Here is a 20,891-nt window from a genome sequence, read left to right as displayed (position 1 = left end):
TAGGATTCAGGTCAGGACTCTGTGCAGGCCAGTCCATTACAGGGATGTTATTGTCGTGTAACCACTCCGCCACAGGCCGTACATTATGAACAGGTGCTCTGTGGTGTTGAAAGATGCAATCGCCATCCCCGAATTGCTCTTCAACAGTGGGAGGGAAGAAGGTGCTTAAAACATCAATGTAGGCCTGTGCTGTATTAGTGCCACGCAAAACAACAACGGGTGCAAGCCCCCTTCATGGGAAACACGACAAGACCATAACATCACCACCTCCGAATTTTAGTGTTAGCACAACAGAAGCTGGCAGATAACGTTCACTGGACATTCGCCATACCCACACCCTGGCATCGGATCGCCACATTGTATACCGTGATTCGTCACTCCACACAACGTTTTTCCACTGTTCAATCGTCTAATGTTTACTCTCCCTACATCAAGCGAGGCGTCGTTTGGCATTTACCAGCGCAATGTGTTGCTTATGAGCAGCCGCTCGAACATGAAATCCAAGTTTTCTCACCTGCCGCCTAACTGTCATAGTATTTGCAGGGGATCCTGATGAATTTTGGAATTCCTGTGGCCCGCATCTCGTGGTCGTGCGGTAGCGTTCTCGCTTCCCACGCCCGGGTTCCCGAGTTCGATTCCCGGCGGGGTCCGGGATTTTCTCTGCCTCGTGATGGCTGGGTGTTGTGTGCTGTCCTTAGGTTAGTTAGGTTTAAGTAGTTCTAAGTTCTAGGGGACTGATGACCATAGATGTTAAGTCCCGTAGTGCTCAGAGCCATTTGAACCATTTTTTTTTGAATTCCTGTGTTATGGTCTGGATAGCTGTCTGCCTATTACACATTACGACCCTCTTCAACTGTCGTTGGCCTCTGTCAATCAACAGACGAGGTCGGCCTGTACGCATTTGTGCTGTACGTGCCCCTAGGTTTTCACTTCATTATCACATCGAAAACAGTGGACGTAGGGGAGTTTAAGAGTGTGGAAATCTCACGTACAGACGCATGACACAAGTGACACCCAGTCACCTGACCGCGTTCGAAGCCCGTTAGATCCGCGGAGCGCCCCATTCTGCTCTCTCACGATGTCTAATGACTACAGAGGTCGCTGATATGGAGTACCTGGCAGTAGGTGGCAGCACAATAGACCTAATATGAAAAACGCATGTTTTTGGTGCTGTACAGATACTTTTGATCACATAGTGTATAAATTACCTTGGAGAGCGAGTTTGAAAATTCTCGCAAGGTCACAAAGACCACACCTCGTGAGTTAAGGGTTAAATCCAGGTTTCACTCTTCAAACTCATAATCGTTAAAAGTTTGTAAACCAACTCACTGTCGCCGGCCGGAGTGGCCGTGCGGTTCTGGGCGCTACAGCCTGCAGCCGAGCGCCCGCTCCGGTCGCAGGTTCGAATCCTGCCACGGGCATGGATGTGTGTGATGTCCTTAGGTTAGTTAGGTTTAATTAGTTCTAAGTTCTAGGCGACTGATGACCTCAGAAGCTGTCGCATAGTGCTCAGAGCCATTGAGCCAACTCATTGTCAGTGTTGCAAACTCAAAGGTCTCGAGACGAGGTGGGGGTACACAGTGGTCAGGTCTTGGTGCCGTTATGTACCAAAGTGCATTCCTTACAAAATTACTACTACCTGGTAGTTCTCCTGTTCTGGGTGCAGGTGACGGATATCAGGCGTTTGCGAAAACGGTGATATTTTGAGGAAAGCAAAGGTTTTTTGAGGAATAGCAAAGGGAATCCCGGAGACGGTGTAATTATAGTAATTCTTTACCTCAGCATTGGCAGATGCTATCTGCCGCTAACGTCAACAGAAACGATAAATCAGTTTTTTCGGTTGTTTATTGGTTTCAGTTATAATCGCTTTTTAAAAATGGACTGATGTCTGGGGCAAGAAAACAGGCGAAAATTCGACTTGTCTGATCAGTGGTGCTAAAGTTTGAAGTTTCTAAATGATGATGGTAAATTTTCCATCGGTTTCAAATACTGGATTACTAAACAAAGTAAAGCAAGCAGTGCTCGTTTGATGACAATCCCAAGAAACAGTCACATGACAGTAGGAGTGCTACAGCATTACTGAGATAACAATGTGGCTGTCGCCATGTGGCGTCCATGTACTTAGACTAGCACATTACAGGGCACGATCGTAGAACAACGAACGCAAAAGTGAACTGCCACACGCAAGGTTATTTTGGTGGTGGTGTAACTGTAATTGTGCTGGCTTGAGAATTATGAACCGACGACTAATGCATGTGGCCATCTTTGGACATTTTCTAAAATCCAATATGATGCAACATTTGCTTCACAGTAGCAATGTGATATTTGTGCACTGAGCCCTGCGAGATCCGTCGGACCTGGTGGCAACACTCACTTTCAGGACTTTCATTGTTGCGCTAAAAGGCTCCTGCAAACTACTTCTGGGAACGAACTGCGTAAGTGGAACAACACTTATGCATGTTTTAACCCTTAACTCACGAGGTGTGGTCGCTCAGACCGCGCGAAAATTTTCGAACTGGCCCTCCAAGGCCAGTTGTGGCGGAATGCTTCTATACTCCCTCTACCCTCCTTAAATTGCCAGGCCTACGATGTTTTGTTGTCGGTAGCGTTATCGCCTTCTGTGTTTATTTTTGACATGTGTTAGTGATAGGTGTTGGAGTGTCCTAGACCGCGGCTCGTGAACTGCGTGCCTGTTCTCTTCAGTACCGTACCACATAGTTCAAAATGTGTCGGCACGAATGCGGCATTTTTAACTTTGCGAGTTTGATGAAATTGTTAGTCGGTCTATGGAGGAAGGTGTCAGTGACAAAGATCAAGAAAAAACAAAAAGACGACTACTTTACATTACCCAGTGATCACAGTTCTGCTATCGAACAGGAGTATCATTGCGAGGAAGAACTTCAGGAAAGTTGTGATAGGGATCTGTATGTTTCTTAAATGAAATTCTTGCACTGTCTGTTAAAATCGAATGTGTTCTGAGTGGTGATAAAAATGTAGTTCCCAGCAATCAGTGTCAATCTGACAGACTTTCTTTTTGGACCGATCAGGTGGAATTTTTATGCACAAATTTAAAACTTGGAATTTAGTTTTACTTGAAAATTTATTTGCTACAGAGATTGTTAGAGTACTGAATTTTACATTCTCTATTTATGTGTACCATTTAAAAGAGCCGCACAAAATTATGTGCTTTTTTCTGATAAATACACACATCAAAAAAAGTTTTGCATCACCTCGGTTCCAAGAGTTCCGTAACCTGTACAGAAAATTGGAATAGAGATCAACATAAACATCATTTCCGCCCTTTTTATTGCTCATGAAAACTACACACTGCGTGTTGTACCACCATACAGCGAGACCTTCAGAGGTGGTGGTCCAGATTACAGTACACACCGGTACCTCTAACACCCAGTAGCACGTCCTCTTGTATTGATGCGTGTCGTCCATAAACAGCCCTTTTCAATCTATCCCAGGCATGTCCGATAGGGTTCATGCCTAGAGAACATGCTGGCCACTCTAGTCGAGCGATGTCGTTATCCTGAAGGAAGTCATTCACAAGATGTGCACGCTGAGGGCGCGAATTGTCGTCCATGAAGACGAAGGCCTCGCCAATATGCTGCCGATATGGTTGCACTATCTGTCGGACGATGGTATTCACGTATCATAGAGCCGTTATGGCGCCTTCCATGACCATCAATGCGGTACGTCGGCCTCACATAACGCCACCCCAAAACAGTAGGGAACCTCCACCTTGCTGCAATAGCTGGCCAGTGTGACGAAGGAGTTCAGCCTGACCGGGTTGCCTCCAAACACGTCTCCGACGATTGTCTGGTTGAAGGCACATGCGACACTCATCGGTGAAAAGAACGTGATGCCAATCCTGAGCGGCCCATTTGGCATGTTGTTGGGCCCATCTGTACCGCGCTGCATGGTGTCGTGGTTGCAAAGGTGGACCTCTCCATGGACGTCGGGAGTGAAGTTGCGCATCATGCAGCCTATTGTGCACAGTTTGAGTCGTAACACGACGTCCTGTGGCTGCACGAAAAGCATTATTCAACATGGTAGCGTTGCTGTCAAGGTTCCTCCGAGCCTTAATCCGTAGGCAGCGGTTATCCACTGCAGTAGTAGCCCTTGGGCGGCCTGAGCGAGGCATGTCATCGACAGTTCCTGTCTCTCTGTATCTCCTGCATCTCCGAAAAACCTTGCTTCGGCTCACTCCGAGACACCTGCACACTTCCCTTGTTGAGAACCCTTCCTGGCACATTGTAACAATACAGGCGCAATCGAATCGCGTTATTGACCGTCTAGGCATGGTTGAACTACAGACAACACGAGCCGTGTACCTCCTTCCTGGTGGAATGACGAACTGATCGGTTGTCGGACTCCCTCCGTCTAATAGGCGCTGCTCATGCATGGTTGATTACATCTTTGGGCGGGTTTAGTGACATCTCTGAACAGGCAAAGGGACTGTGTCTGTGATGCAATATCCACAGTCAACGTCTATCTTCAGGAGTTCTGGGAACAGGAGTGATGCAAAACTTGTTTTGATGTGTGTAGTAAAATGGTGCAGGCTTTGTTTAGTCCAATAAAGTAAACTAAAAGCATTTAAACAACATTTAAATAATTGTAAAAATAAATGATATAGCATAAATTAAAAATTTTAAATGATTTTTGCCTTAAATCTCGGTTTAAACATAGGGGTCCCAGAGACCACACATCATGGTATATGTTATAGAAAAGTCACCTCTCGAGTTATGGGTTAAACTCATTCTTAGGCCACACTTCATGCTCACAATGACGCAATGACTCATCAAATCCAAGAATTTTCCACAGTCTCACTAATTCCATTGTTGAACTTGATGTTGCATTGGCAATTACGTTTTGCAGGCTACCGTTTTCAAAGAAAACACTAAAGACATAAAAAATTATTTTACTATAGCAAGAATAAACACGATTTATGGAACATAGTATTTTATAGAGCAATATGTAAATACAATGAAGTACAGGTCGTGCATAGCACTGAACACATTGACTGGACAACAGTTATACAGGTTACATAATAGCCCAAGCATTCGTGTGCAAGCACTTAAATACGAGGTGCATTCAAGTCCTAAGGCCTCCGATTTTTTTTCTCCGGACTGAAAAGAGATAGAAACATGTGCATTGTTTTAAAATGAGGCCGCGTTCATTGTCAATACATCCCAGAGATGGCAGCACCGTACGGCAGATGGAATTTTACAGCCAGCGGCGAAAATGAGAACTGTTTTAAATACTTAAAATGGCGATGTTTTCCTCACTTGAACAGCGTGCAATCATTCGTTTTCTGAATTTGCGTGGTGTGAAACCAATTGAAATTCATCGACAGTTCAAGGAGACAGGTGGTGATGGAGTTACGGATGTGTTGAAAGTGCGTTTGTGGGTGCGACAGTTTAATGAAGGCAGAACATCGTGTGACAACAAACCAAAACAACCTCGGGCTCGCACAAGCCGGTCTGACGACATGATCGAGAAAGTGGAGAGAATTGTTTTTGGGGATCGCCGAATGACTGTTGAACAGAACGCCTCCAGAGTTGGCATTTCTGTGGGTTCTGTGCACACAATCCTGCATGACGACCTGAAAATGCGAAAAGTGTCATCCAGGTGGGTGCCATGAATGCTGACGGACGACCACACGGCTGCCCGTGTGGCATGTTGCCAAGCAATGTTGACGCGCAACGACAGCATGAATGGGACTTTCTTTTCGTCGGTTGTGACAATGGATGAGACGTGGATGCCATTTTTCAATCCAGAAACAAAGCGCCAGTCAGCTCAATGGAAGCACACAGATTCACCGCCACCAAAAAAATTTCGGGTAACCGCCAGTGCTGAAAAAATGATGGTGTCCATGTTCTGGGACAGCGAGGGCGTAATCCTTACCCAGTGCGTTCCAAAGGGCACTACGGTAACAGGTGCATCCTACGAAAATGTTTTGAAGACAAATTCCTTCCTGCACTGCAACAAAAACGTCCGGGAAGGGATACGCGTGTGCTGTTTCACCAAGACAACGCACCTGCACATCAAGCTAAAGTTACGCAACAGTTTCTTCGTGATAACAACTTTGAAGTGATTCCTCATGCTCCCTACTCACCTGACCTGGCTCCTAGTGACTTTTGGCTTTTTCCAACAATGAAAGACACTCTCCGTGGTTGCACATTCACCAGCCGTGCTGCTATTGCCTCAGCGATTTTCCAGTGGTCAAAACAGACTCCTAAAGAAGCCTTCGCCGCTGCCATGGAATCATGGCGTCAGCGTTGTGAAAAATGTGTACGTCTGCAGGGCGATTACGTCGAGAAGTAACGCCAGTTTCATCGATTTCGGGTGAGTAGTTAATTAGAAAAAAAATCGGAGGACTTAGAACTTGAATGCACCTCGTAATACTGTTTCTTTGGCAAGTCACCAGAGTGCACCAGGGGGCCGACTCAGGTGGCCTCTATAAGCGCGCCTGTGTAATGTATGGACACATGATCTCTGCAATCACATGCATCACGATAAAGGTACATCACTCCTCCCTTGTAGGGGGTGGGAAAACCACTTACATATATAAACTCTAGGTACAGAAAAAGATATATTACGAGTAACAGAAAACACCAGTGACACCACTGAGTCAGTTTCATTGCCCAATGATGGCGGCTGCTGCAGCATGTGGTGGGCCATCCCCCCTCTTGTGAGAGGCCATAGGGCAGGACGGGGGATGGAGTCTCCATAGCCTTGTCCAAATCGAGGTCAGCAGTTGGAGCTGGAGGCATCAGCGGGGACATCAGGGACAACAACTGCACAGGATTTAGCAATGGAGGCAGCAGTGGTTGTGACTTCAGATGAGTGGGAGCTCCACTGGCGACAGTTGTTGGGGAGTGGGGGTGGAGGCAGGAACCCCAGACAGTGATATGCCAGGCAGTGCTGTGGTACAAACCAGACCATCTGCGACACAGGCACAGGCATTGGGGGCGGCAGTAGAAAGGATGTGGTGGGCCCTCTGGAACAGACTCCACAGTCCACAGCCTCAGCTGGTCGAAGCGACACAACATCCGCTCATCAGGAGTGCGGACAGTGCACAAGCACCAACCCCATTGATGCTTAGTGAACCCAGTTCGGTCAGTGGCCGAAATCATGAGCCCAGACAGGCGCACATGGCCAGAACTGTCATGGAGGTGGCAGTGCCAGTGGATGTGGCATAGGATGCAGCAGGTGAAGGGGGTTACGTGGTTGGCGTCAATGTAACAGCTCCACCGGGCTCTTGTTTCTCACCGGAATGAAACTATACGAACTCAAAAAATGGTCTAAAGCAGCTTCAGAGGACCTGTCAGATACAGACCTCCACATCTGAGTTTTAAATGTCCGAACCATGCATTCGGCACCACCATTGGGTCAAGGATGAAATGGGGGAGCTGTGAGATGGCAAAAACGACAACCCTGACAGAAAGATTCAAATTATTGAGAAACAAACTGGGGGCCATTATCGGCAACCACGGTATACGGAAGTCCCTCAATTGCAAACATCTTACACAGGGCTCAAACAGAGTCCACCATGGATGTGGACTGACAATGCACCATGCAGGGAAACTTGGAACAGACGTCCACTACAATGAGAGAATACTGATTTAGGAAGGTCCCAGCAAAATCGACATGTAGATGCTCCCACAGGTGCTGGGGCGTTGGCTAGGGGAAAAAAGATGCCCGTAAGGCTACATGTTGCTGAACACAGTGAGTGCAATTCATGTAATGTTCCCATCTATGCCCGGCCCATACATATGCTGGTGAGCATCAGCTTTGGTGCCAGAAGTCCCCCAATGACTGACATGCGGAAGTTGCAGTACATTAGGGCGTAAGGAAGTGGGAATCACAACCCAGGGAGCACCATTATCTGTATCTAACAAAAGAATCCTGTCAAACGGAGAAAGGTGGTGTTGGAGGGAGAAGTAATTATGCAAAGGATCTGGCCTGGAGTTTTTCCACCAAACCGTGCTGCACAAGAGAGGATCCGACTAAATACAAGATCCGCGGATGTGGCCGATGCTATCATGGCACTTAGTGATGGAAAAACCATCGACCGCATTCTGGTTCTACATATCTAAATACAAACAAAGCAACCCGTCCAGACTGAGCGCCGGGTCCGGCTCGATCAGAAGGCGAGATAAGGCATTGGCACTGGCGGGTTGTGCTGTCGGCCAGTAATTGATCTAATAATGATAACAGGAGAGGAAGAGAACCTCTGCTGCAAAAGTCGTGCTGCCTTGTCCGGCACAGAAACCAAATGGTTAAAAAGAGCAACCAATGGCTTGTGATTCGTGATTAAATTTAACTTAGAAACATACAAGACGACATGAAATTTCTTGAGAACGAACACAATCGTTAAATCCACCTTTTCAATCTGAGAATACCGCTGCTGAGAGGGAGTTAAGGTCTTAGAAGCATAAGCAGTGGGTCATTCAGACCCGTCCATGTATTTGTGCGCCAACACCGCGCCAAGACCATGCTGAAAGGCACCTGTAGACAACATGAAATGCTGACCCGGCTAATAAGTGGCCACACACCGGCCAGATTGAAGCTTAGATTTAAGCAAAGCAAGCGCTCTGTCACAAAATGGGGACGAGGAAAAAGGCAAAAGCGCGTGCGGGGGCTGAGCAACTGTGGACGTGTCAGGTAAAAAGTTATGGAAGTACGCAAATTTACCTTGAAATGCATGCAGTTCCTTAACGGAGGTCGGCCACGGCAAAGCCACAATCACCTGAATATGGTGACGCAACGGCTGGACTCCTGTGTGAGAAACCACGAAACCAGGGTAATCAATTGACAGCTGAAAAAAATTGAGATTTGGCAAGATTGCACTTGAGACCCAGAGACTGCAAAACACAAAACAACGATCGGAGATTTCTAAGGCGGTCCTCGGTGAAAGAGCGCGAAGCAATGATATCGTCGAGATACTGAATGCAGCCAGGCACAGAGGCTGTCAGCTGTTCTAAAAAACGCTGAAAAATTGCGGGCACGCTAGCGATGCCAAAAGACAAGCACTGATATTGGCATAGGCCGAAGGGGGTTTTGACAATGAGAAGGCGCCTAATGGCCTTATCCAAGGGCAGCTGGAGGTACGCTTCCAACAAATCGGTCTTGGAAAAGTAGAGGCTGCCTGGTAAATTTGCGAGCAACTCGTCAGGGCAGCGCAAAGGGTATGTATCTGTCACAGACTGTGCATTAACACTTTCGCTGCGGCATCGGTGCAGGCGCGCAACTCTCCAGTGCGGCTGGGCAACGTGTGAGTGCGGACCGGTAACACTGAAACGGCAGGTACCGCTCGGAGCCGACGCTCCTAAGCACACCTGAGCTATATGCTGACGTCAAGACCTTGTAAGGTCTGTAGGATCATGTTCTATACTGACTTAATGATGACACCTTACAAGGGAACCTCCCCATCGCACCCCCCTCAGATTTAGTTATAAGTTGGCACAGTGGATAGTCCTTGAAAAACTGAACACAGATCAATCGAGAAAACAGGAAGAAGTTGTGAGGAACTATGAAAAAAATAAGCAAAATATACAAACTGAGTAGTCCATGTGCAAGATAGGCGACATCAAGGAACGTGCGCGCTCAGGAGAGCCGTGGTCCCGTGGTTAGCGTGAGCAACTGCGGAACGAGAGGTCCTTAGTTCCAGTCTTCCCTCGAGTGAAAAGTTTAATTTTTTATTTTCAGACAATTATTATCTGTCCGTCCGTCCGATGCGAGCTAACCGCGCCGCAATATGGGGACGCTACACCTAAACAAACATCGAAAGGTAGAAGAATCTTTTTACCCATTCGCCACGTGTACAAGTTAGGTGGGTCGACAACATATTCCTGTCATGTGACGCACATGCCGTCACCAGTGTCGTATATAATATATCAGACGTGTTTTCCTGTGGAGGAATCGGTTGACCTATGACCTTGCGATCAAATGTTTTCGGTTCCCATTGAGAGGCACGTCCTTTCGTCTACTAATCGCACGGTTTTGCGGTGCGATCGCAAAACACAGACACTAAATTTATTACAGTGAACAGAGTCGTCAATGAACTAACGGACAGATCATAACTTTGCGAAAATAAAGAAAGTAAAATTTTCACTCGAGGGAAGACTTGAACCAAAGACCTCTCGTTCCGCAGCTGCTCACGATAACCACGGGACCACGGCTCTCCTGAGCTCATGCTCTCCTTGATGTTGGCTATGTTGCACATGGACTTCTCAGTTTGTATGCTTTGCTTATTTTTTTCATAGTTCCACACGACTTCATCCTGTTTTCTCGATTGATCTGTGTTAAGTTTTTCAAGGCCTATCTACTGTGTCAACTTATAACTAAATCTGAGGGGGGTGCGATGGGGAGGTTCCCTTGTTAGATGCATTACTTCAAATAAGCTTCGACTGTACTGTGGTCATGTTTTAAAGTCTGTTTGCTGTCTGACACTTATAGGGGTCACAGGCGTCATTCAAATGTTCGTGATTTGTTGATAATGTAACAAAAAAATGCAATTCAAACAAGCAACAAATCCACTGCATTCAGGAAAAATTTGGATTCTAAAACGCAAATCCTTAAGAGGGAAAAAAAAGGAAAAAGGAAACTGGATTCATTTGAAATTATATTTACTTCAAATGCGCATTTTTAAGATTGACTCTGATAGAGGTCGTCAATTTAGTAGCATGTTTGCTCCTGGTATGAGAGAATTAGCTGTCTACATTTATCATAGACGCCCAGGGGACGCCCGGATGTGTAGAAATTAGTAAGTGAAACACACCCTACGTGGAGGCTTCTCTCGTGTCCCCTATCACTTCAATTGCCGTGCTATTAAAACAAATTTAGTACAACAAATTCTTTCGCAAAAAAACTGAAGTGAACGCTTTACAACGCAATAAGAAATAAGTCGACTTAACGCAAAAGGAAACCTCATTTTCTGAGTACTCGTGAAAAAAACTTTCACGTCATAAAAAGAAACTGTGCAATGTCAAAAGAAATAAAAGAAGTTGTCTTTGATAATCGGAATTTCCCCGATATTATCGCGTTTTTGCTACTTATGGGAAATTATATAGCAGTTCAAGCAGTATCCAGGTTTGTCTGGGCAGGTTCACTCGTATGGTGTATCAGTGCGCTTGCATATTATGTGGTTCTTTATGCCAGGGATCACCTGTATTATCTCCGTGTGACAGGTCGGACTCTTTTTCGCCGTCGATTTCCACACAATCGTCGTGTATCGTCAGATTCGGAACCGTCACGAAACAGATTCGAAAGCTGTGCTGCCACGCTATCATCACTCTGCAATTCTTCTGCAGCCTCTAAATGACAATCTCCGCACTACACAGAAAATCGCTGTCGTCTAGTACACTAAGTAACTGTTCCTCTGTCAATTTGACACTTTTCCTGCTCCGTTTCACATTGGAACGTCCAGGTGTCGTTTCATTAGCCGCCATTACGAGTAATATACACTCCTGGAAATTGAAATAAGAACACCGTGAATTCATTGTCCCAGGAAGGGGAAACTTTATTGACACATTCCTGGGGTCAGATACATCACATGATCACACTGACAGAACCACAGGCACATAGACACAGGCAACAGAGCATGCACAATGTCGGCACTAGTACAGTGTATATCCACCTTTCGCAGCAATGCAGGCTGCTATTCTCCCATGGAGACGATCGTAGAGATGCTGGATGTAGTCCTGTGGAACGGCTTGCCATGCCATTTCCACCTGGCGCCTCAGTTGGACCAACGTTCGTGCTGGACGTGCAGACCGCGTGAGACGACGCTTCATCCAGTCCCAAACATGCTCAATGGGGGACAGATCCGGAGATCTTGCTGGCCAGGGTAGTTGACTTACACCTTCTAGAGCACATTGGGTGGCACGGGATACATGCGGACGTGCATTGTCCTGTTGGAACAGCAAGTTCTCTTGCCGGTCTAGGAATGGTAGAACGATGGGTTCGATGACGGTTTGGATGTACCGTGCATTATTCAGTGTCCCTCGACGATCACCAGTGGTGTACGGCCAGAGTAGGAGATCGCTCCCCACACCATGATGCCGGGTGTTGGCCCTGTGTGCCTCGGTCGTATGCAGTCCTGATTGTGGCGCTCACCTGCACGGCGCCAAACACGCATACGACCATCATTGGCACCAAGGCAGATGCGACTCTCATCGCTCAAGACGACACGTCTCCATTCGTCCCTCCATTCACGCCTGTCGCGACACCACTGGAGGCGGGCTGCACGATGTTGGGGCGTGAGCGGAAGACGGCCTAACGGTGTGCGGGACAGTAGCCCAGCTTCATGGAGACGGTTGCGAATGGTCCTCGCCGATACCCCAGGAGCAACAGTGTCCCTAATTGGCTGGGAAGTGGCGGTGCGGTCCCCTACGGCACTGCGTAGGATCCTACGGTCTTGGCGTGCATCCGTGCGTCGCTGCGGTCCGGTCCCAGGTCGACGGGCACGTGCACCTTCCACCGACCACTGGCGACAACATCGATGTACTGTGGAGACCTCACGCCCCACGTGTTGAGAAATTCGGCGGTACGTCCACCCGGCCTCCCGCATGCCCACTATACGCCCTCGCTCAAAGTCCGTCAACTGCACATACGGTTCACGTCCACGCTGTCGCGGCATGCTACCAGTGTTAAAGACTGCGATGGAGCTCGGTATGCCACGGCAAACTGGCTGACACTGACGGCGGCGGTGCACAAATTCTGCGCAGCTAGCGCCATTCGTCGGCCAACACCGCGGTTCCTGGTGTCTCCGTTGCGCCGTGCGTGTGATCATTGCTTGTACAGCCCTCTCGCAGTGTCCGGAGCAAGTATGGTGGGTCTGACACACCGGTGTCAATGTGTTCCTTTTTCCATTTCCAGGAGTGTACATTCGATAACTGACCACGCAAAATAAAAGTTTACACGCTTTGATGCTAGCTTAGACGCTGCAACTAGACTGAGTAATCCGACAGTGTGCGCGGACGGTTATAAGCGTCAGCCGCACTGGCTCGTGGTTTGTCGTATTATCAGCGTCAGCCGCAGCGAAAGTGTTAATCGTGACCCTGACGTCGTCACAGAGGCGAAGCTCACCTGTCGGCTTCTTAAAGGTGACCAGCGGTATAGCCAATTCACTGGAAGAAAGAGGCCGAATGACATCGAGCTACGTCAAACGGTCTAATTCGGCCTTGAAAGAGTCGTGCAATACGACAAGCACCTGCCGCGCCCGAAAAAAACGAGGGCGGGCTGACTCTTTGATGGTAATGTGGGCCTGAAAACTGGTAGCACATCCGAGCCCAGGGGAAAACAGGGACGAAAACTCAGAGCAGAGGGCCTCCAGTTGCTGTTACAGAATTCATCTGACACTAATTTTATGTCACTAGCAAAGGAGAAATCGAAAGTTTTAAATGCATCTAACCCAAACAGGTCTGCGGTATGGGAATGATCCACAACAAGAAAGGTGAGATGGTGAACAACAGATTTGTCGGGGACAGGAGCGGAGAATTGACCTAGAATTGAAATCGCCTGTTTATTGTAAATAACCAGCTTCCATGAATCCAGTGTGAAGGGAGGGGAGCCCAAGTGCACGTACGTTGGTGTGTTTACTAAAATCCAGTGCTGTTTTTTCTGGGGGAACGCTGGGGGATGCGTACCCCTAAACTTTTTCGTTGACAAAGTAATTTTTTACGATGTTGAGAACTTGGAAGAGTGCAAAAGATTTATTTCACGGACGTAAATTTTTTATTTCATTTTTTCGTGTTGGTAATAGCAATACAAACGATACCACTGCAGTTTTTGGTGGGAAAAGCGATGCCATTGACTGTTTCAAGCATTTGCAGCTGCGGCAACTGTTCTCAACAACTGAATCGCTGCCAGCCAGTTCGACAATCATGTAGTACCCTCGCCCGCTAATAGTGGACGATGGTAGTACTAAACGGATATGCGTACGCTCAAACGCCGAGCTACCGATAGATGTCTCTACGGTCCCGTTACCATGATGATGTTGATGACGTCATGGCTAAAAGCACACGCTACATTATATTCAATGTCGGAGTACCCTCAAACTTTTTTTTAGAAAAAAAAAAGCACTCCCAAAATCACTGCAGCTCCCGTGGTCACTTGCATTTTTAGCGGTTTGTTAAACACACGCGAGTCAATTTGTTCAGGGAAACAATCATTGTAGAAATACAGTTTATGTTCATTGGTACTACTGTATCCGCCACGTTTGAAAAGGAGTTACACACTAATGCAATTTGGTAATTCATTTGGCATGTGTTGCAAACAGACCAACTCTCAGCGCACACAGCACGCTCGTGTTGGACGAAGCAGTACGAGCAAGATAGAAAGATTGTTGTGACATGACCTGCTGGAGCTGTGGCCGTATCCGTCACTGCTCCACATGATACTGAGTCGAAGGTTGTACTGCTGCAACGGCTTGTCATCCTGAACACTTACAGCGTGCCTAGCACGGGTTGACTGAGCAGCTTCTAATACCTCCACACCCCCCTCCCCCCGACGCTGTCCCCCCACCCCCGCAGAAATCTGATCGCCTGTAGCCCGTGACACTTCAAAGGACTGTGCTATATTGAGCAACTCTGTAAACTTCGGATTCTCACATTGAAGTGCCTTTTCGCAGACTTCCCTGTCTGGGGCCAGATGAATTATAACATCAAATACCATGTGATCAGCATAGGATTCGTGATGGGCACTACTGACAAATTTACAATGATGGTTCAACCTGTGCAATTCTGCAGTCCAGGATTTGTAAGATTGGACTAGGAATTTCTGACAACGGTGAAATTCTACACACGTTGCAAGAACATGTGTTCTGTCACGGTAATAGGTTGAGAAAAGCTTGTACATTTCATCAAATGATAAGCTGATCGGTCCTTGCAAAGGCGCAAGTTGGCACAACAACTGGTAAGTGCGCAGCGAAAGCCAGAAAAGAAAGAAAACCCTACACAGGTTCGCATCGCCCATGTGAAAAACCTGAAAACGTTGGCATAATCGTGTCTTGTAGGAGTCTCAATCTTCAGCCAATTTATCATATGCTGGAAAGCGTATGATAAATGCTGATGGTAGAGTAACCTGCAGCGAACACAAAGGTGCCACTCGATTTAGAGTGGTGGTGAGAGCCTGCTGTTGTTCTGCGGCAGCTTGCTGCTGGGCAGTGATACATCGAGATGGCAATGGCCTTGCCACAGTGTTCCCGTCAGATCACCGAAGTTCAGCATTCTGGTTAAATAACTGTTTCTTTTTTAATGCCCTAATTTAATAGGTGCAAGGTTCTCTAAAAATGGCTTCTAGGTTTGTTTTTTGTCAACAGTATGAAAGAAGCAATCTGTGTTGACAATATAGTACAGTGCAACTTCATAATAATATACAGCATATCGGAGTAGAATGGAACATCTATGAGTAAATAAAAATCTTGTGTTAATTTGTTATACATTAAATGTAGAGAGAGGGAGCTCTTGGTAGAGCTCTTGTCCATCAAAGGTAAAGGTCCTGATTTCAAATCTCAGTCCAGCTCACTGTTTTAATCCACCAGGAAATTTCATATCAGTGCACAATCCATTGTAGAGGGAAAATTCATTCTGTAAAGGAATAGCTGTCCATTTTTGGGAGTATTCTGGTTAAATAACTGTTTTTAATGGCCTAATTTAATAGGTGCAAGGTTCTGTAAACAAATGACTTTTGGGCTTGTTTTTTCTCAACAGTATGAAAGAAGCAATCTGTGTTAACAATAGTATGAACTTCATAATAATACACAGCATATCAGAGTAGGCTGGAACACCTATGAATAAATAAAAATCTTGTGTTAATCTGTTGTACATTAAATGCAGTTTAATGGAGCACAATTACCAGCAATGTATTCTTCAAAATTCTAAAATACTCGCTATTTCATGTCAGTGATCTGTTATTTCCAGTGCTTAAAAATACCGCCCAGTTGTGCAAACATAATCCTAAACAGTATTACTATTTTCAGTAAAAAAAACTGCTAATTGTTTGGTTTTCCCTGAAAAACTCAGAACTGTTTGTTCAGACCCTGACATCACAGAGCCCATACAATACATGTTATGTGGAAAAACTGCCTCTGAAAATGATTTGTGACATCAGCACAAACTGATTTCATTGTCATGTCAGTGGTGTGCTGTAAAGATTCATCTCATGTGGTATTGGTGCCATTGAGCATCACAGATGGTCTAAATTATGGAGCTTGTTCAAGCTGTCAAATTATGACTCACTCATAACACACATCTATTTGCTAATACAGATGCATTCTGAACTCAGAAAAAACTTAGTGGAAATATCTTTGTCATGGATGTTCAGAGTTTGTTTCATTCAATGTAACAAAATGTTGAGGTTTTTATTGCAGCCCTTTATGACTTCACTAAATGGATACACATAAGGGGCAGTCAAATGAAAACTGAACACCTGCCGCAATGGGACCAGATGATCAGTCCCTGTTCTGTAGGATATGGTCAGCCACTGACAGATCCACAACCACACCTACTCTTGCACGTACTTGTCTGACTGAAATTGACATTGATCTACATCTTTCTTCAGGTTGCTGAAGATGTGAAAATCACATGGTGAAAGATCTGGGCTGTACTGAAGATGTTGCACTGTTTCTGAATCCAACCGCTGAAGCATACCATTCATCCAATAAGCAATAATGTGGGGACAGGCAATATTGTGCAACAGGATGATTCTGTCTGACAGCCTTCTGACAGCCTGAATTCAAACAGCAGAGCCAAAAGTGGAAACATCCCACATTTCTCCCCACCAAAAAATCCAAAGCTGCTCATACAAGTTCTGGTAACATCAAGATGAACCTCTTCAACTGCAGGGGCCCTCTGCTTATCAAGTTCCTTGAGCACAGAACCACAATCAGTGCACAGCACTATGAAGACTCTTTGCAGATGCTGTGATGTGCCATGAAGTCAGAACTCCCAAGATTGCTGTCAGATGAATCATCCTGTTGCACAATAATGTCTGACCCCACAATGATAATTGAAGGCTACACTTCAGCAATTTGATTGGAAACACTGCACACAGTCCAAATCTGTGATTTTCACATCTTTGGCAACATGAAGAAAGATGTGCATGGACATTGGTTTTAGTCAGATGAGGAAGTGTCGATCTGGCAGCAGCCGACCATGCTCTATGAAACAGGAACTGATCATCTCTTTCCCAGTGGGGTAAATTTCTTAACACATATAGTGAGTAGAGATGGGCAAAACTGTTCTTTTCAGAGATTGGATCAGAACTGTTCACTCCCTGAAATGAATTAGCTCTTTTTCATGACTCACCACTCATTTACAATATAAAATAAATGGAAGGCACATTGCCCTTTAAACTTGGTTTATTCCAGTACTGTACCTGTATTTTGATCTTATTTGATCCTATTTTGAAGTAACACAGATAATGAGTAAGAATTTTGTATTGTTTATTGAAATTTCCACGATATGACAAAGTTTTTGATTATTGATTTATTTTGCACTATCGTGGTTTTTTGGGTGATCGGAAAATGTTGTAACTTGAGATTTACATTAACAATATATTTGGCTATAACGTATTAAAATTTCATTAACCTCATACAAATACATCGCAAGCCATATATTTTTAAAGTGAACGTTTCCTTTCGAAGACGCCTAAAATCGCAAAATCCGTACCAGAATAAGAAAAAAAAATATAAATTTGACTGTAAAACGAAAGTGCTGCATATAGCCTTACGCAGAATAAAACAAGGAAAATATTGGTGTATCACATTTTGCGATACGTTTATCGGTTCGCTCATAATTAAAGCGTAAATTCGAGTGTCTATAATAAAAATCCTATAGTAAGAGGAGTCATCAGGAACCTAATCTAATCAGTTTAAACAAATAAAAATAAAATAAAAACAATTGATGTATACATAACATAATAATGTAATATACATAGCGGCATTACTACGAAGAACAATATCCAGTGGGGACGAACTCCGATGCAGAGGCGCTGAGTCGAGCAGGTCGAGCCGCGAGCTGTATTACTGCGTGAGCTGAGACCGCAGAGACCACAGTGACACCTGAGTCGCTTTGCTCGACGCTCTGGCTAGAGTCGAGACGGTGGGGCGAGCGTTGAGCGGGCGAGTTCCGAGGGAGGGGGTAGCGGTGAACTCACCCGCTCCGAGACAAATAGTTCGTTCCCTTGCGAGCGGGTTTTTGCAAGTAGTTCCTATGTTATCCGCTAGGTGGCTCGCTGTCCTGTTGCTCGCATCAACTGCCCAGAGGGCAGGACGTGCGACTGAAACGATCGCCGACAGAGTGCGATGCGAAGTTACGCTGCGCCAGACACAGCGCGGCAGACGACGCACAGAGACGCCACCGCATATGTGAAACACAAAATCCAATGGGGCACTGCGCAATGCAGGCAGCCAAGGTAGAAGCAGGGCAGAGGCCGGCGCTGGGTGTGTTGTGTGGCGTGCACTGTGCTGTGACCAGCAGAGGCGCCGCTGATATGCTCCGTCTCACTCTCTCTCTCTCTCTCTCTCTCTCTCTCTCTCTCTCTCTCTCTCTGCCGTGGGAAACGTTTGGAGCTACCGTTCTTTTTTTCTGAATCACTGATTGTTCACTCCTTTGAAAGATTGAACTCTATGAATTAGTTCAAGAGCGGATCCCCCATCTCTAATAGTGAGTACTTTTGAATGGAGCCATTCCATGGTCCCATTGTGGTGGGACCACCCCTCATGATATTATTTTATTATCCTGTGCATTTGACCATTGCTTTATATCACAGTAGGTAAAATATGAAATAAAACTCAATCATTTCTGATTAAACCTTCAAGTACAGTACTGTAATTTGCACCAACTGTGGGTATGGTAAATGTATATTTCCACATGGTTGCAGTACACATAGCTGTTGTCTGTTCTCAGGTGTGGAGCTCTGCATGTGGGGGACAGGATATTGGCCGTCGCAGACACACGAATCGAAGGCAGCAGCATGACAGCAGCTGAAGTTTCAGATTTGCTGCATGGAAACACAATTGTCCTCGAGATACTGCCTGTGTCCCGGATAGGCTGTGGAGACTGGTACAACAAAACTGGTGAGTCTCTGCCTGTAGTCAACAACATGCATGACATCACTAGTGAGACATGATGGAAGATATATCTGTAGTAACCAAGTAATACACAAAACCAATCCAAGTAACTTGAATATGGCTTTCCACGTAACAAGACAAAAGAATCATGCAGATGGTGCAACGCAACAAGTGATGCACAGAACATAATTAGGGTGAGTCAGCACTGCTCCGTGTGTATATATGTGTGAGTTGCCAGTATATGGAGCAGCAGAGATCTTGCTGTGTGCATGCTTCCCAAGCAGAGAGATGTGCACCTCTTCGGCAAAGAGGGTGCCCAGGCAACAGAGGAAGTGACAGTGGCCCAATGAGAGACACTTCAATCAGATAAAGAGCACTGGCATCTGGTGCCAATGTCGGGGGTGGGACAATGTGCTGGGCAGGCACCAGAGCATAGGGCTGGAATGTGCAGAGATGTGGGCATGCCCAAGAGCATCGTGCCCGCACGGTGCCCGACAACAGCACCTGGGAGGAGGGTGCCATCGCCATCTCTCCATCATCATCAGCAGGCAGGTCCCAGTGTGGAGAGGATGGGGCTGAATCCACTGGTGAAAATGGCTGAGGTGATGCTTTTTAGGGGGCTGGTGGAGGTGGCCTGACTGGAACAGCAGCTTGCTTCAATGGGCTGGAGGCCCAGAGACAGACCAGCACCCAGTGCTGGAAAGCTGGTACCCCAGGACACCACACCTGGAGGAGGCAACCAACAGGACAGGGGTGCCTCCACAGCAGGCAATAACAGGCTTGAGGTGGAGGGTGGTGGGGTGAGCTGCAGCCATGGGGGTAAGTGGGGACACAACTGATGAAAGTGGTGCACCACCAGCCTGTTGGCTATATGAACATCACAAAGATATCATCAACCAACCCCTCGAGCCCACACCAGCAATCTCAGCATGAAGGGTCCTGATGAACCCAGTCATGGCAGGTGCAGCACAGCCCACAGGAGATGGAGGACTGTATGTGGCTGCTGGCCATGAAGCAACTCAACCGGGCCCTGGTCCCCATAGGTGTAAAGCAATATGTGCTCAGAAAATGGTGAAGGGCATCATCTGGTGGAGAATTCATAACAGACTTTTTGATTTTTGGCTTTGAATGTCATTCCAACTCGCCATTTGATTGGGGGTGGAATGGTGGAGCCGTAACATGACGAATGCCAAGACTGGAACAAAACAATTGGAAGGTGTAAGAAGTAAACTGGGGCCTATTATCAGAATCTAAGGTACAAGGCAACCTATCAATAGAAAAAGCCTCAAAATCTTATGAACTGTGACCTCAGCCAATGTTAACGCACTCCAGAGAATGTAAGGAAAGCAGGAAAATACATCCACAACCAAAGGTCAATAGTCAATCCCTGGCCCAAAAACATGTTCCTAGCTAAAAGTGTAGTGTGCAAAATTCCCCAATGGCCCTGGTGAACTTCATGCCAGAATGTGGTGGGAATGACTACCCTGGGAGAAAGGTTTTCCATGGATGACAGCAAAACTAGAGAGACGATATCACAAGGGAAGATAGTTATACAGGGATCCGATTCCTGACCCGGCAGTTTATCTTGACAACCCTGTTGAAAAAAACTAAACCACCTGGGTGAGAACTGGGCCAGTGGCAATGGCAGCAGCTATTCATGAGCTAGTAATTGGGAAACCCTCAACTGTGGCTTGCATTTCAGTATCAAGATGGAAGAAAAGCAATTCTTCATGATCAAAGTTGGGACAAAGGCAGGACAAGGCATCTGCATTAGCATGTTTCAATGTAGGTTGAAAAACGATTT

The 20,891-nt window shown here is 46.2% G+C and overlaps 1 protein-coding gene across 1 annotated transcript in view; it reads left to right on the top strand.

Annotated features, from left to right (window-relative positions):
* The window catches only part of LOC126184530 (glutamate receptor-interacting protein 1), a 538,419-nt gene that overhangs the window by 326,360 nt on the left and 191,168 nt on the right, over positions 1-20,891 (top strand). Inside the window, exon 6 of the mRNA XM_049926935.1 lies at positions 18,924-19,093. Within this exon, the coding sequence (XP_049782892.1) occupies positions 18,924-19,093 (170 nt within the window). The remainder of the gene's footprint in view (positions 1-18,923; positions 19,094-20,891) is intronic.

The sequence above is a fragment of the Schistocerca cancellata genome, chromosome 4 (genome assembly GCF_023864275.1).
Source record: "Schistocerca cancellata isolate TAMUIC-IGC-003103 chromosome 4, iqSchCanc2.1, whole genome shotgun sequence".
Classification (NCBI taxonomy): domain Eukaryota; kingdom Metazoa; phylum Arthropoda; class Insecta; order Orthoptera; family Acrididae; genus Schistocerca; species Schistocerca cancellata.
The sequence above is the reverse complement of the archived record's forward strand: the minus strand, read 5'-3'. Positions and strand labels throughout refer to the sequence as shown.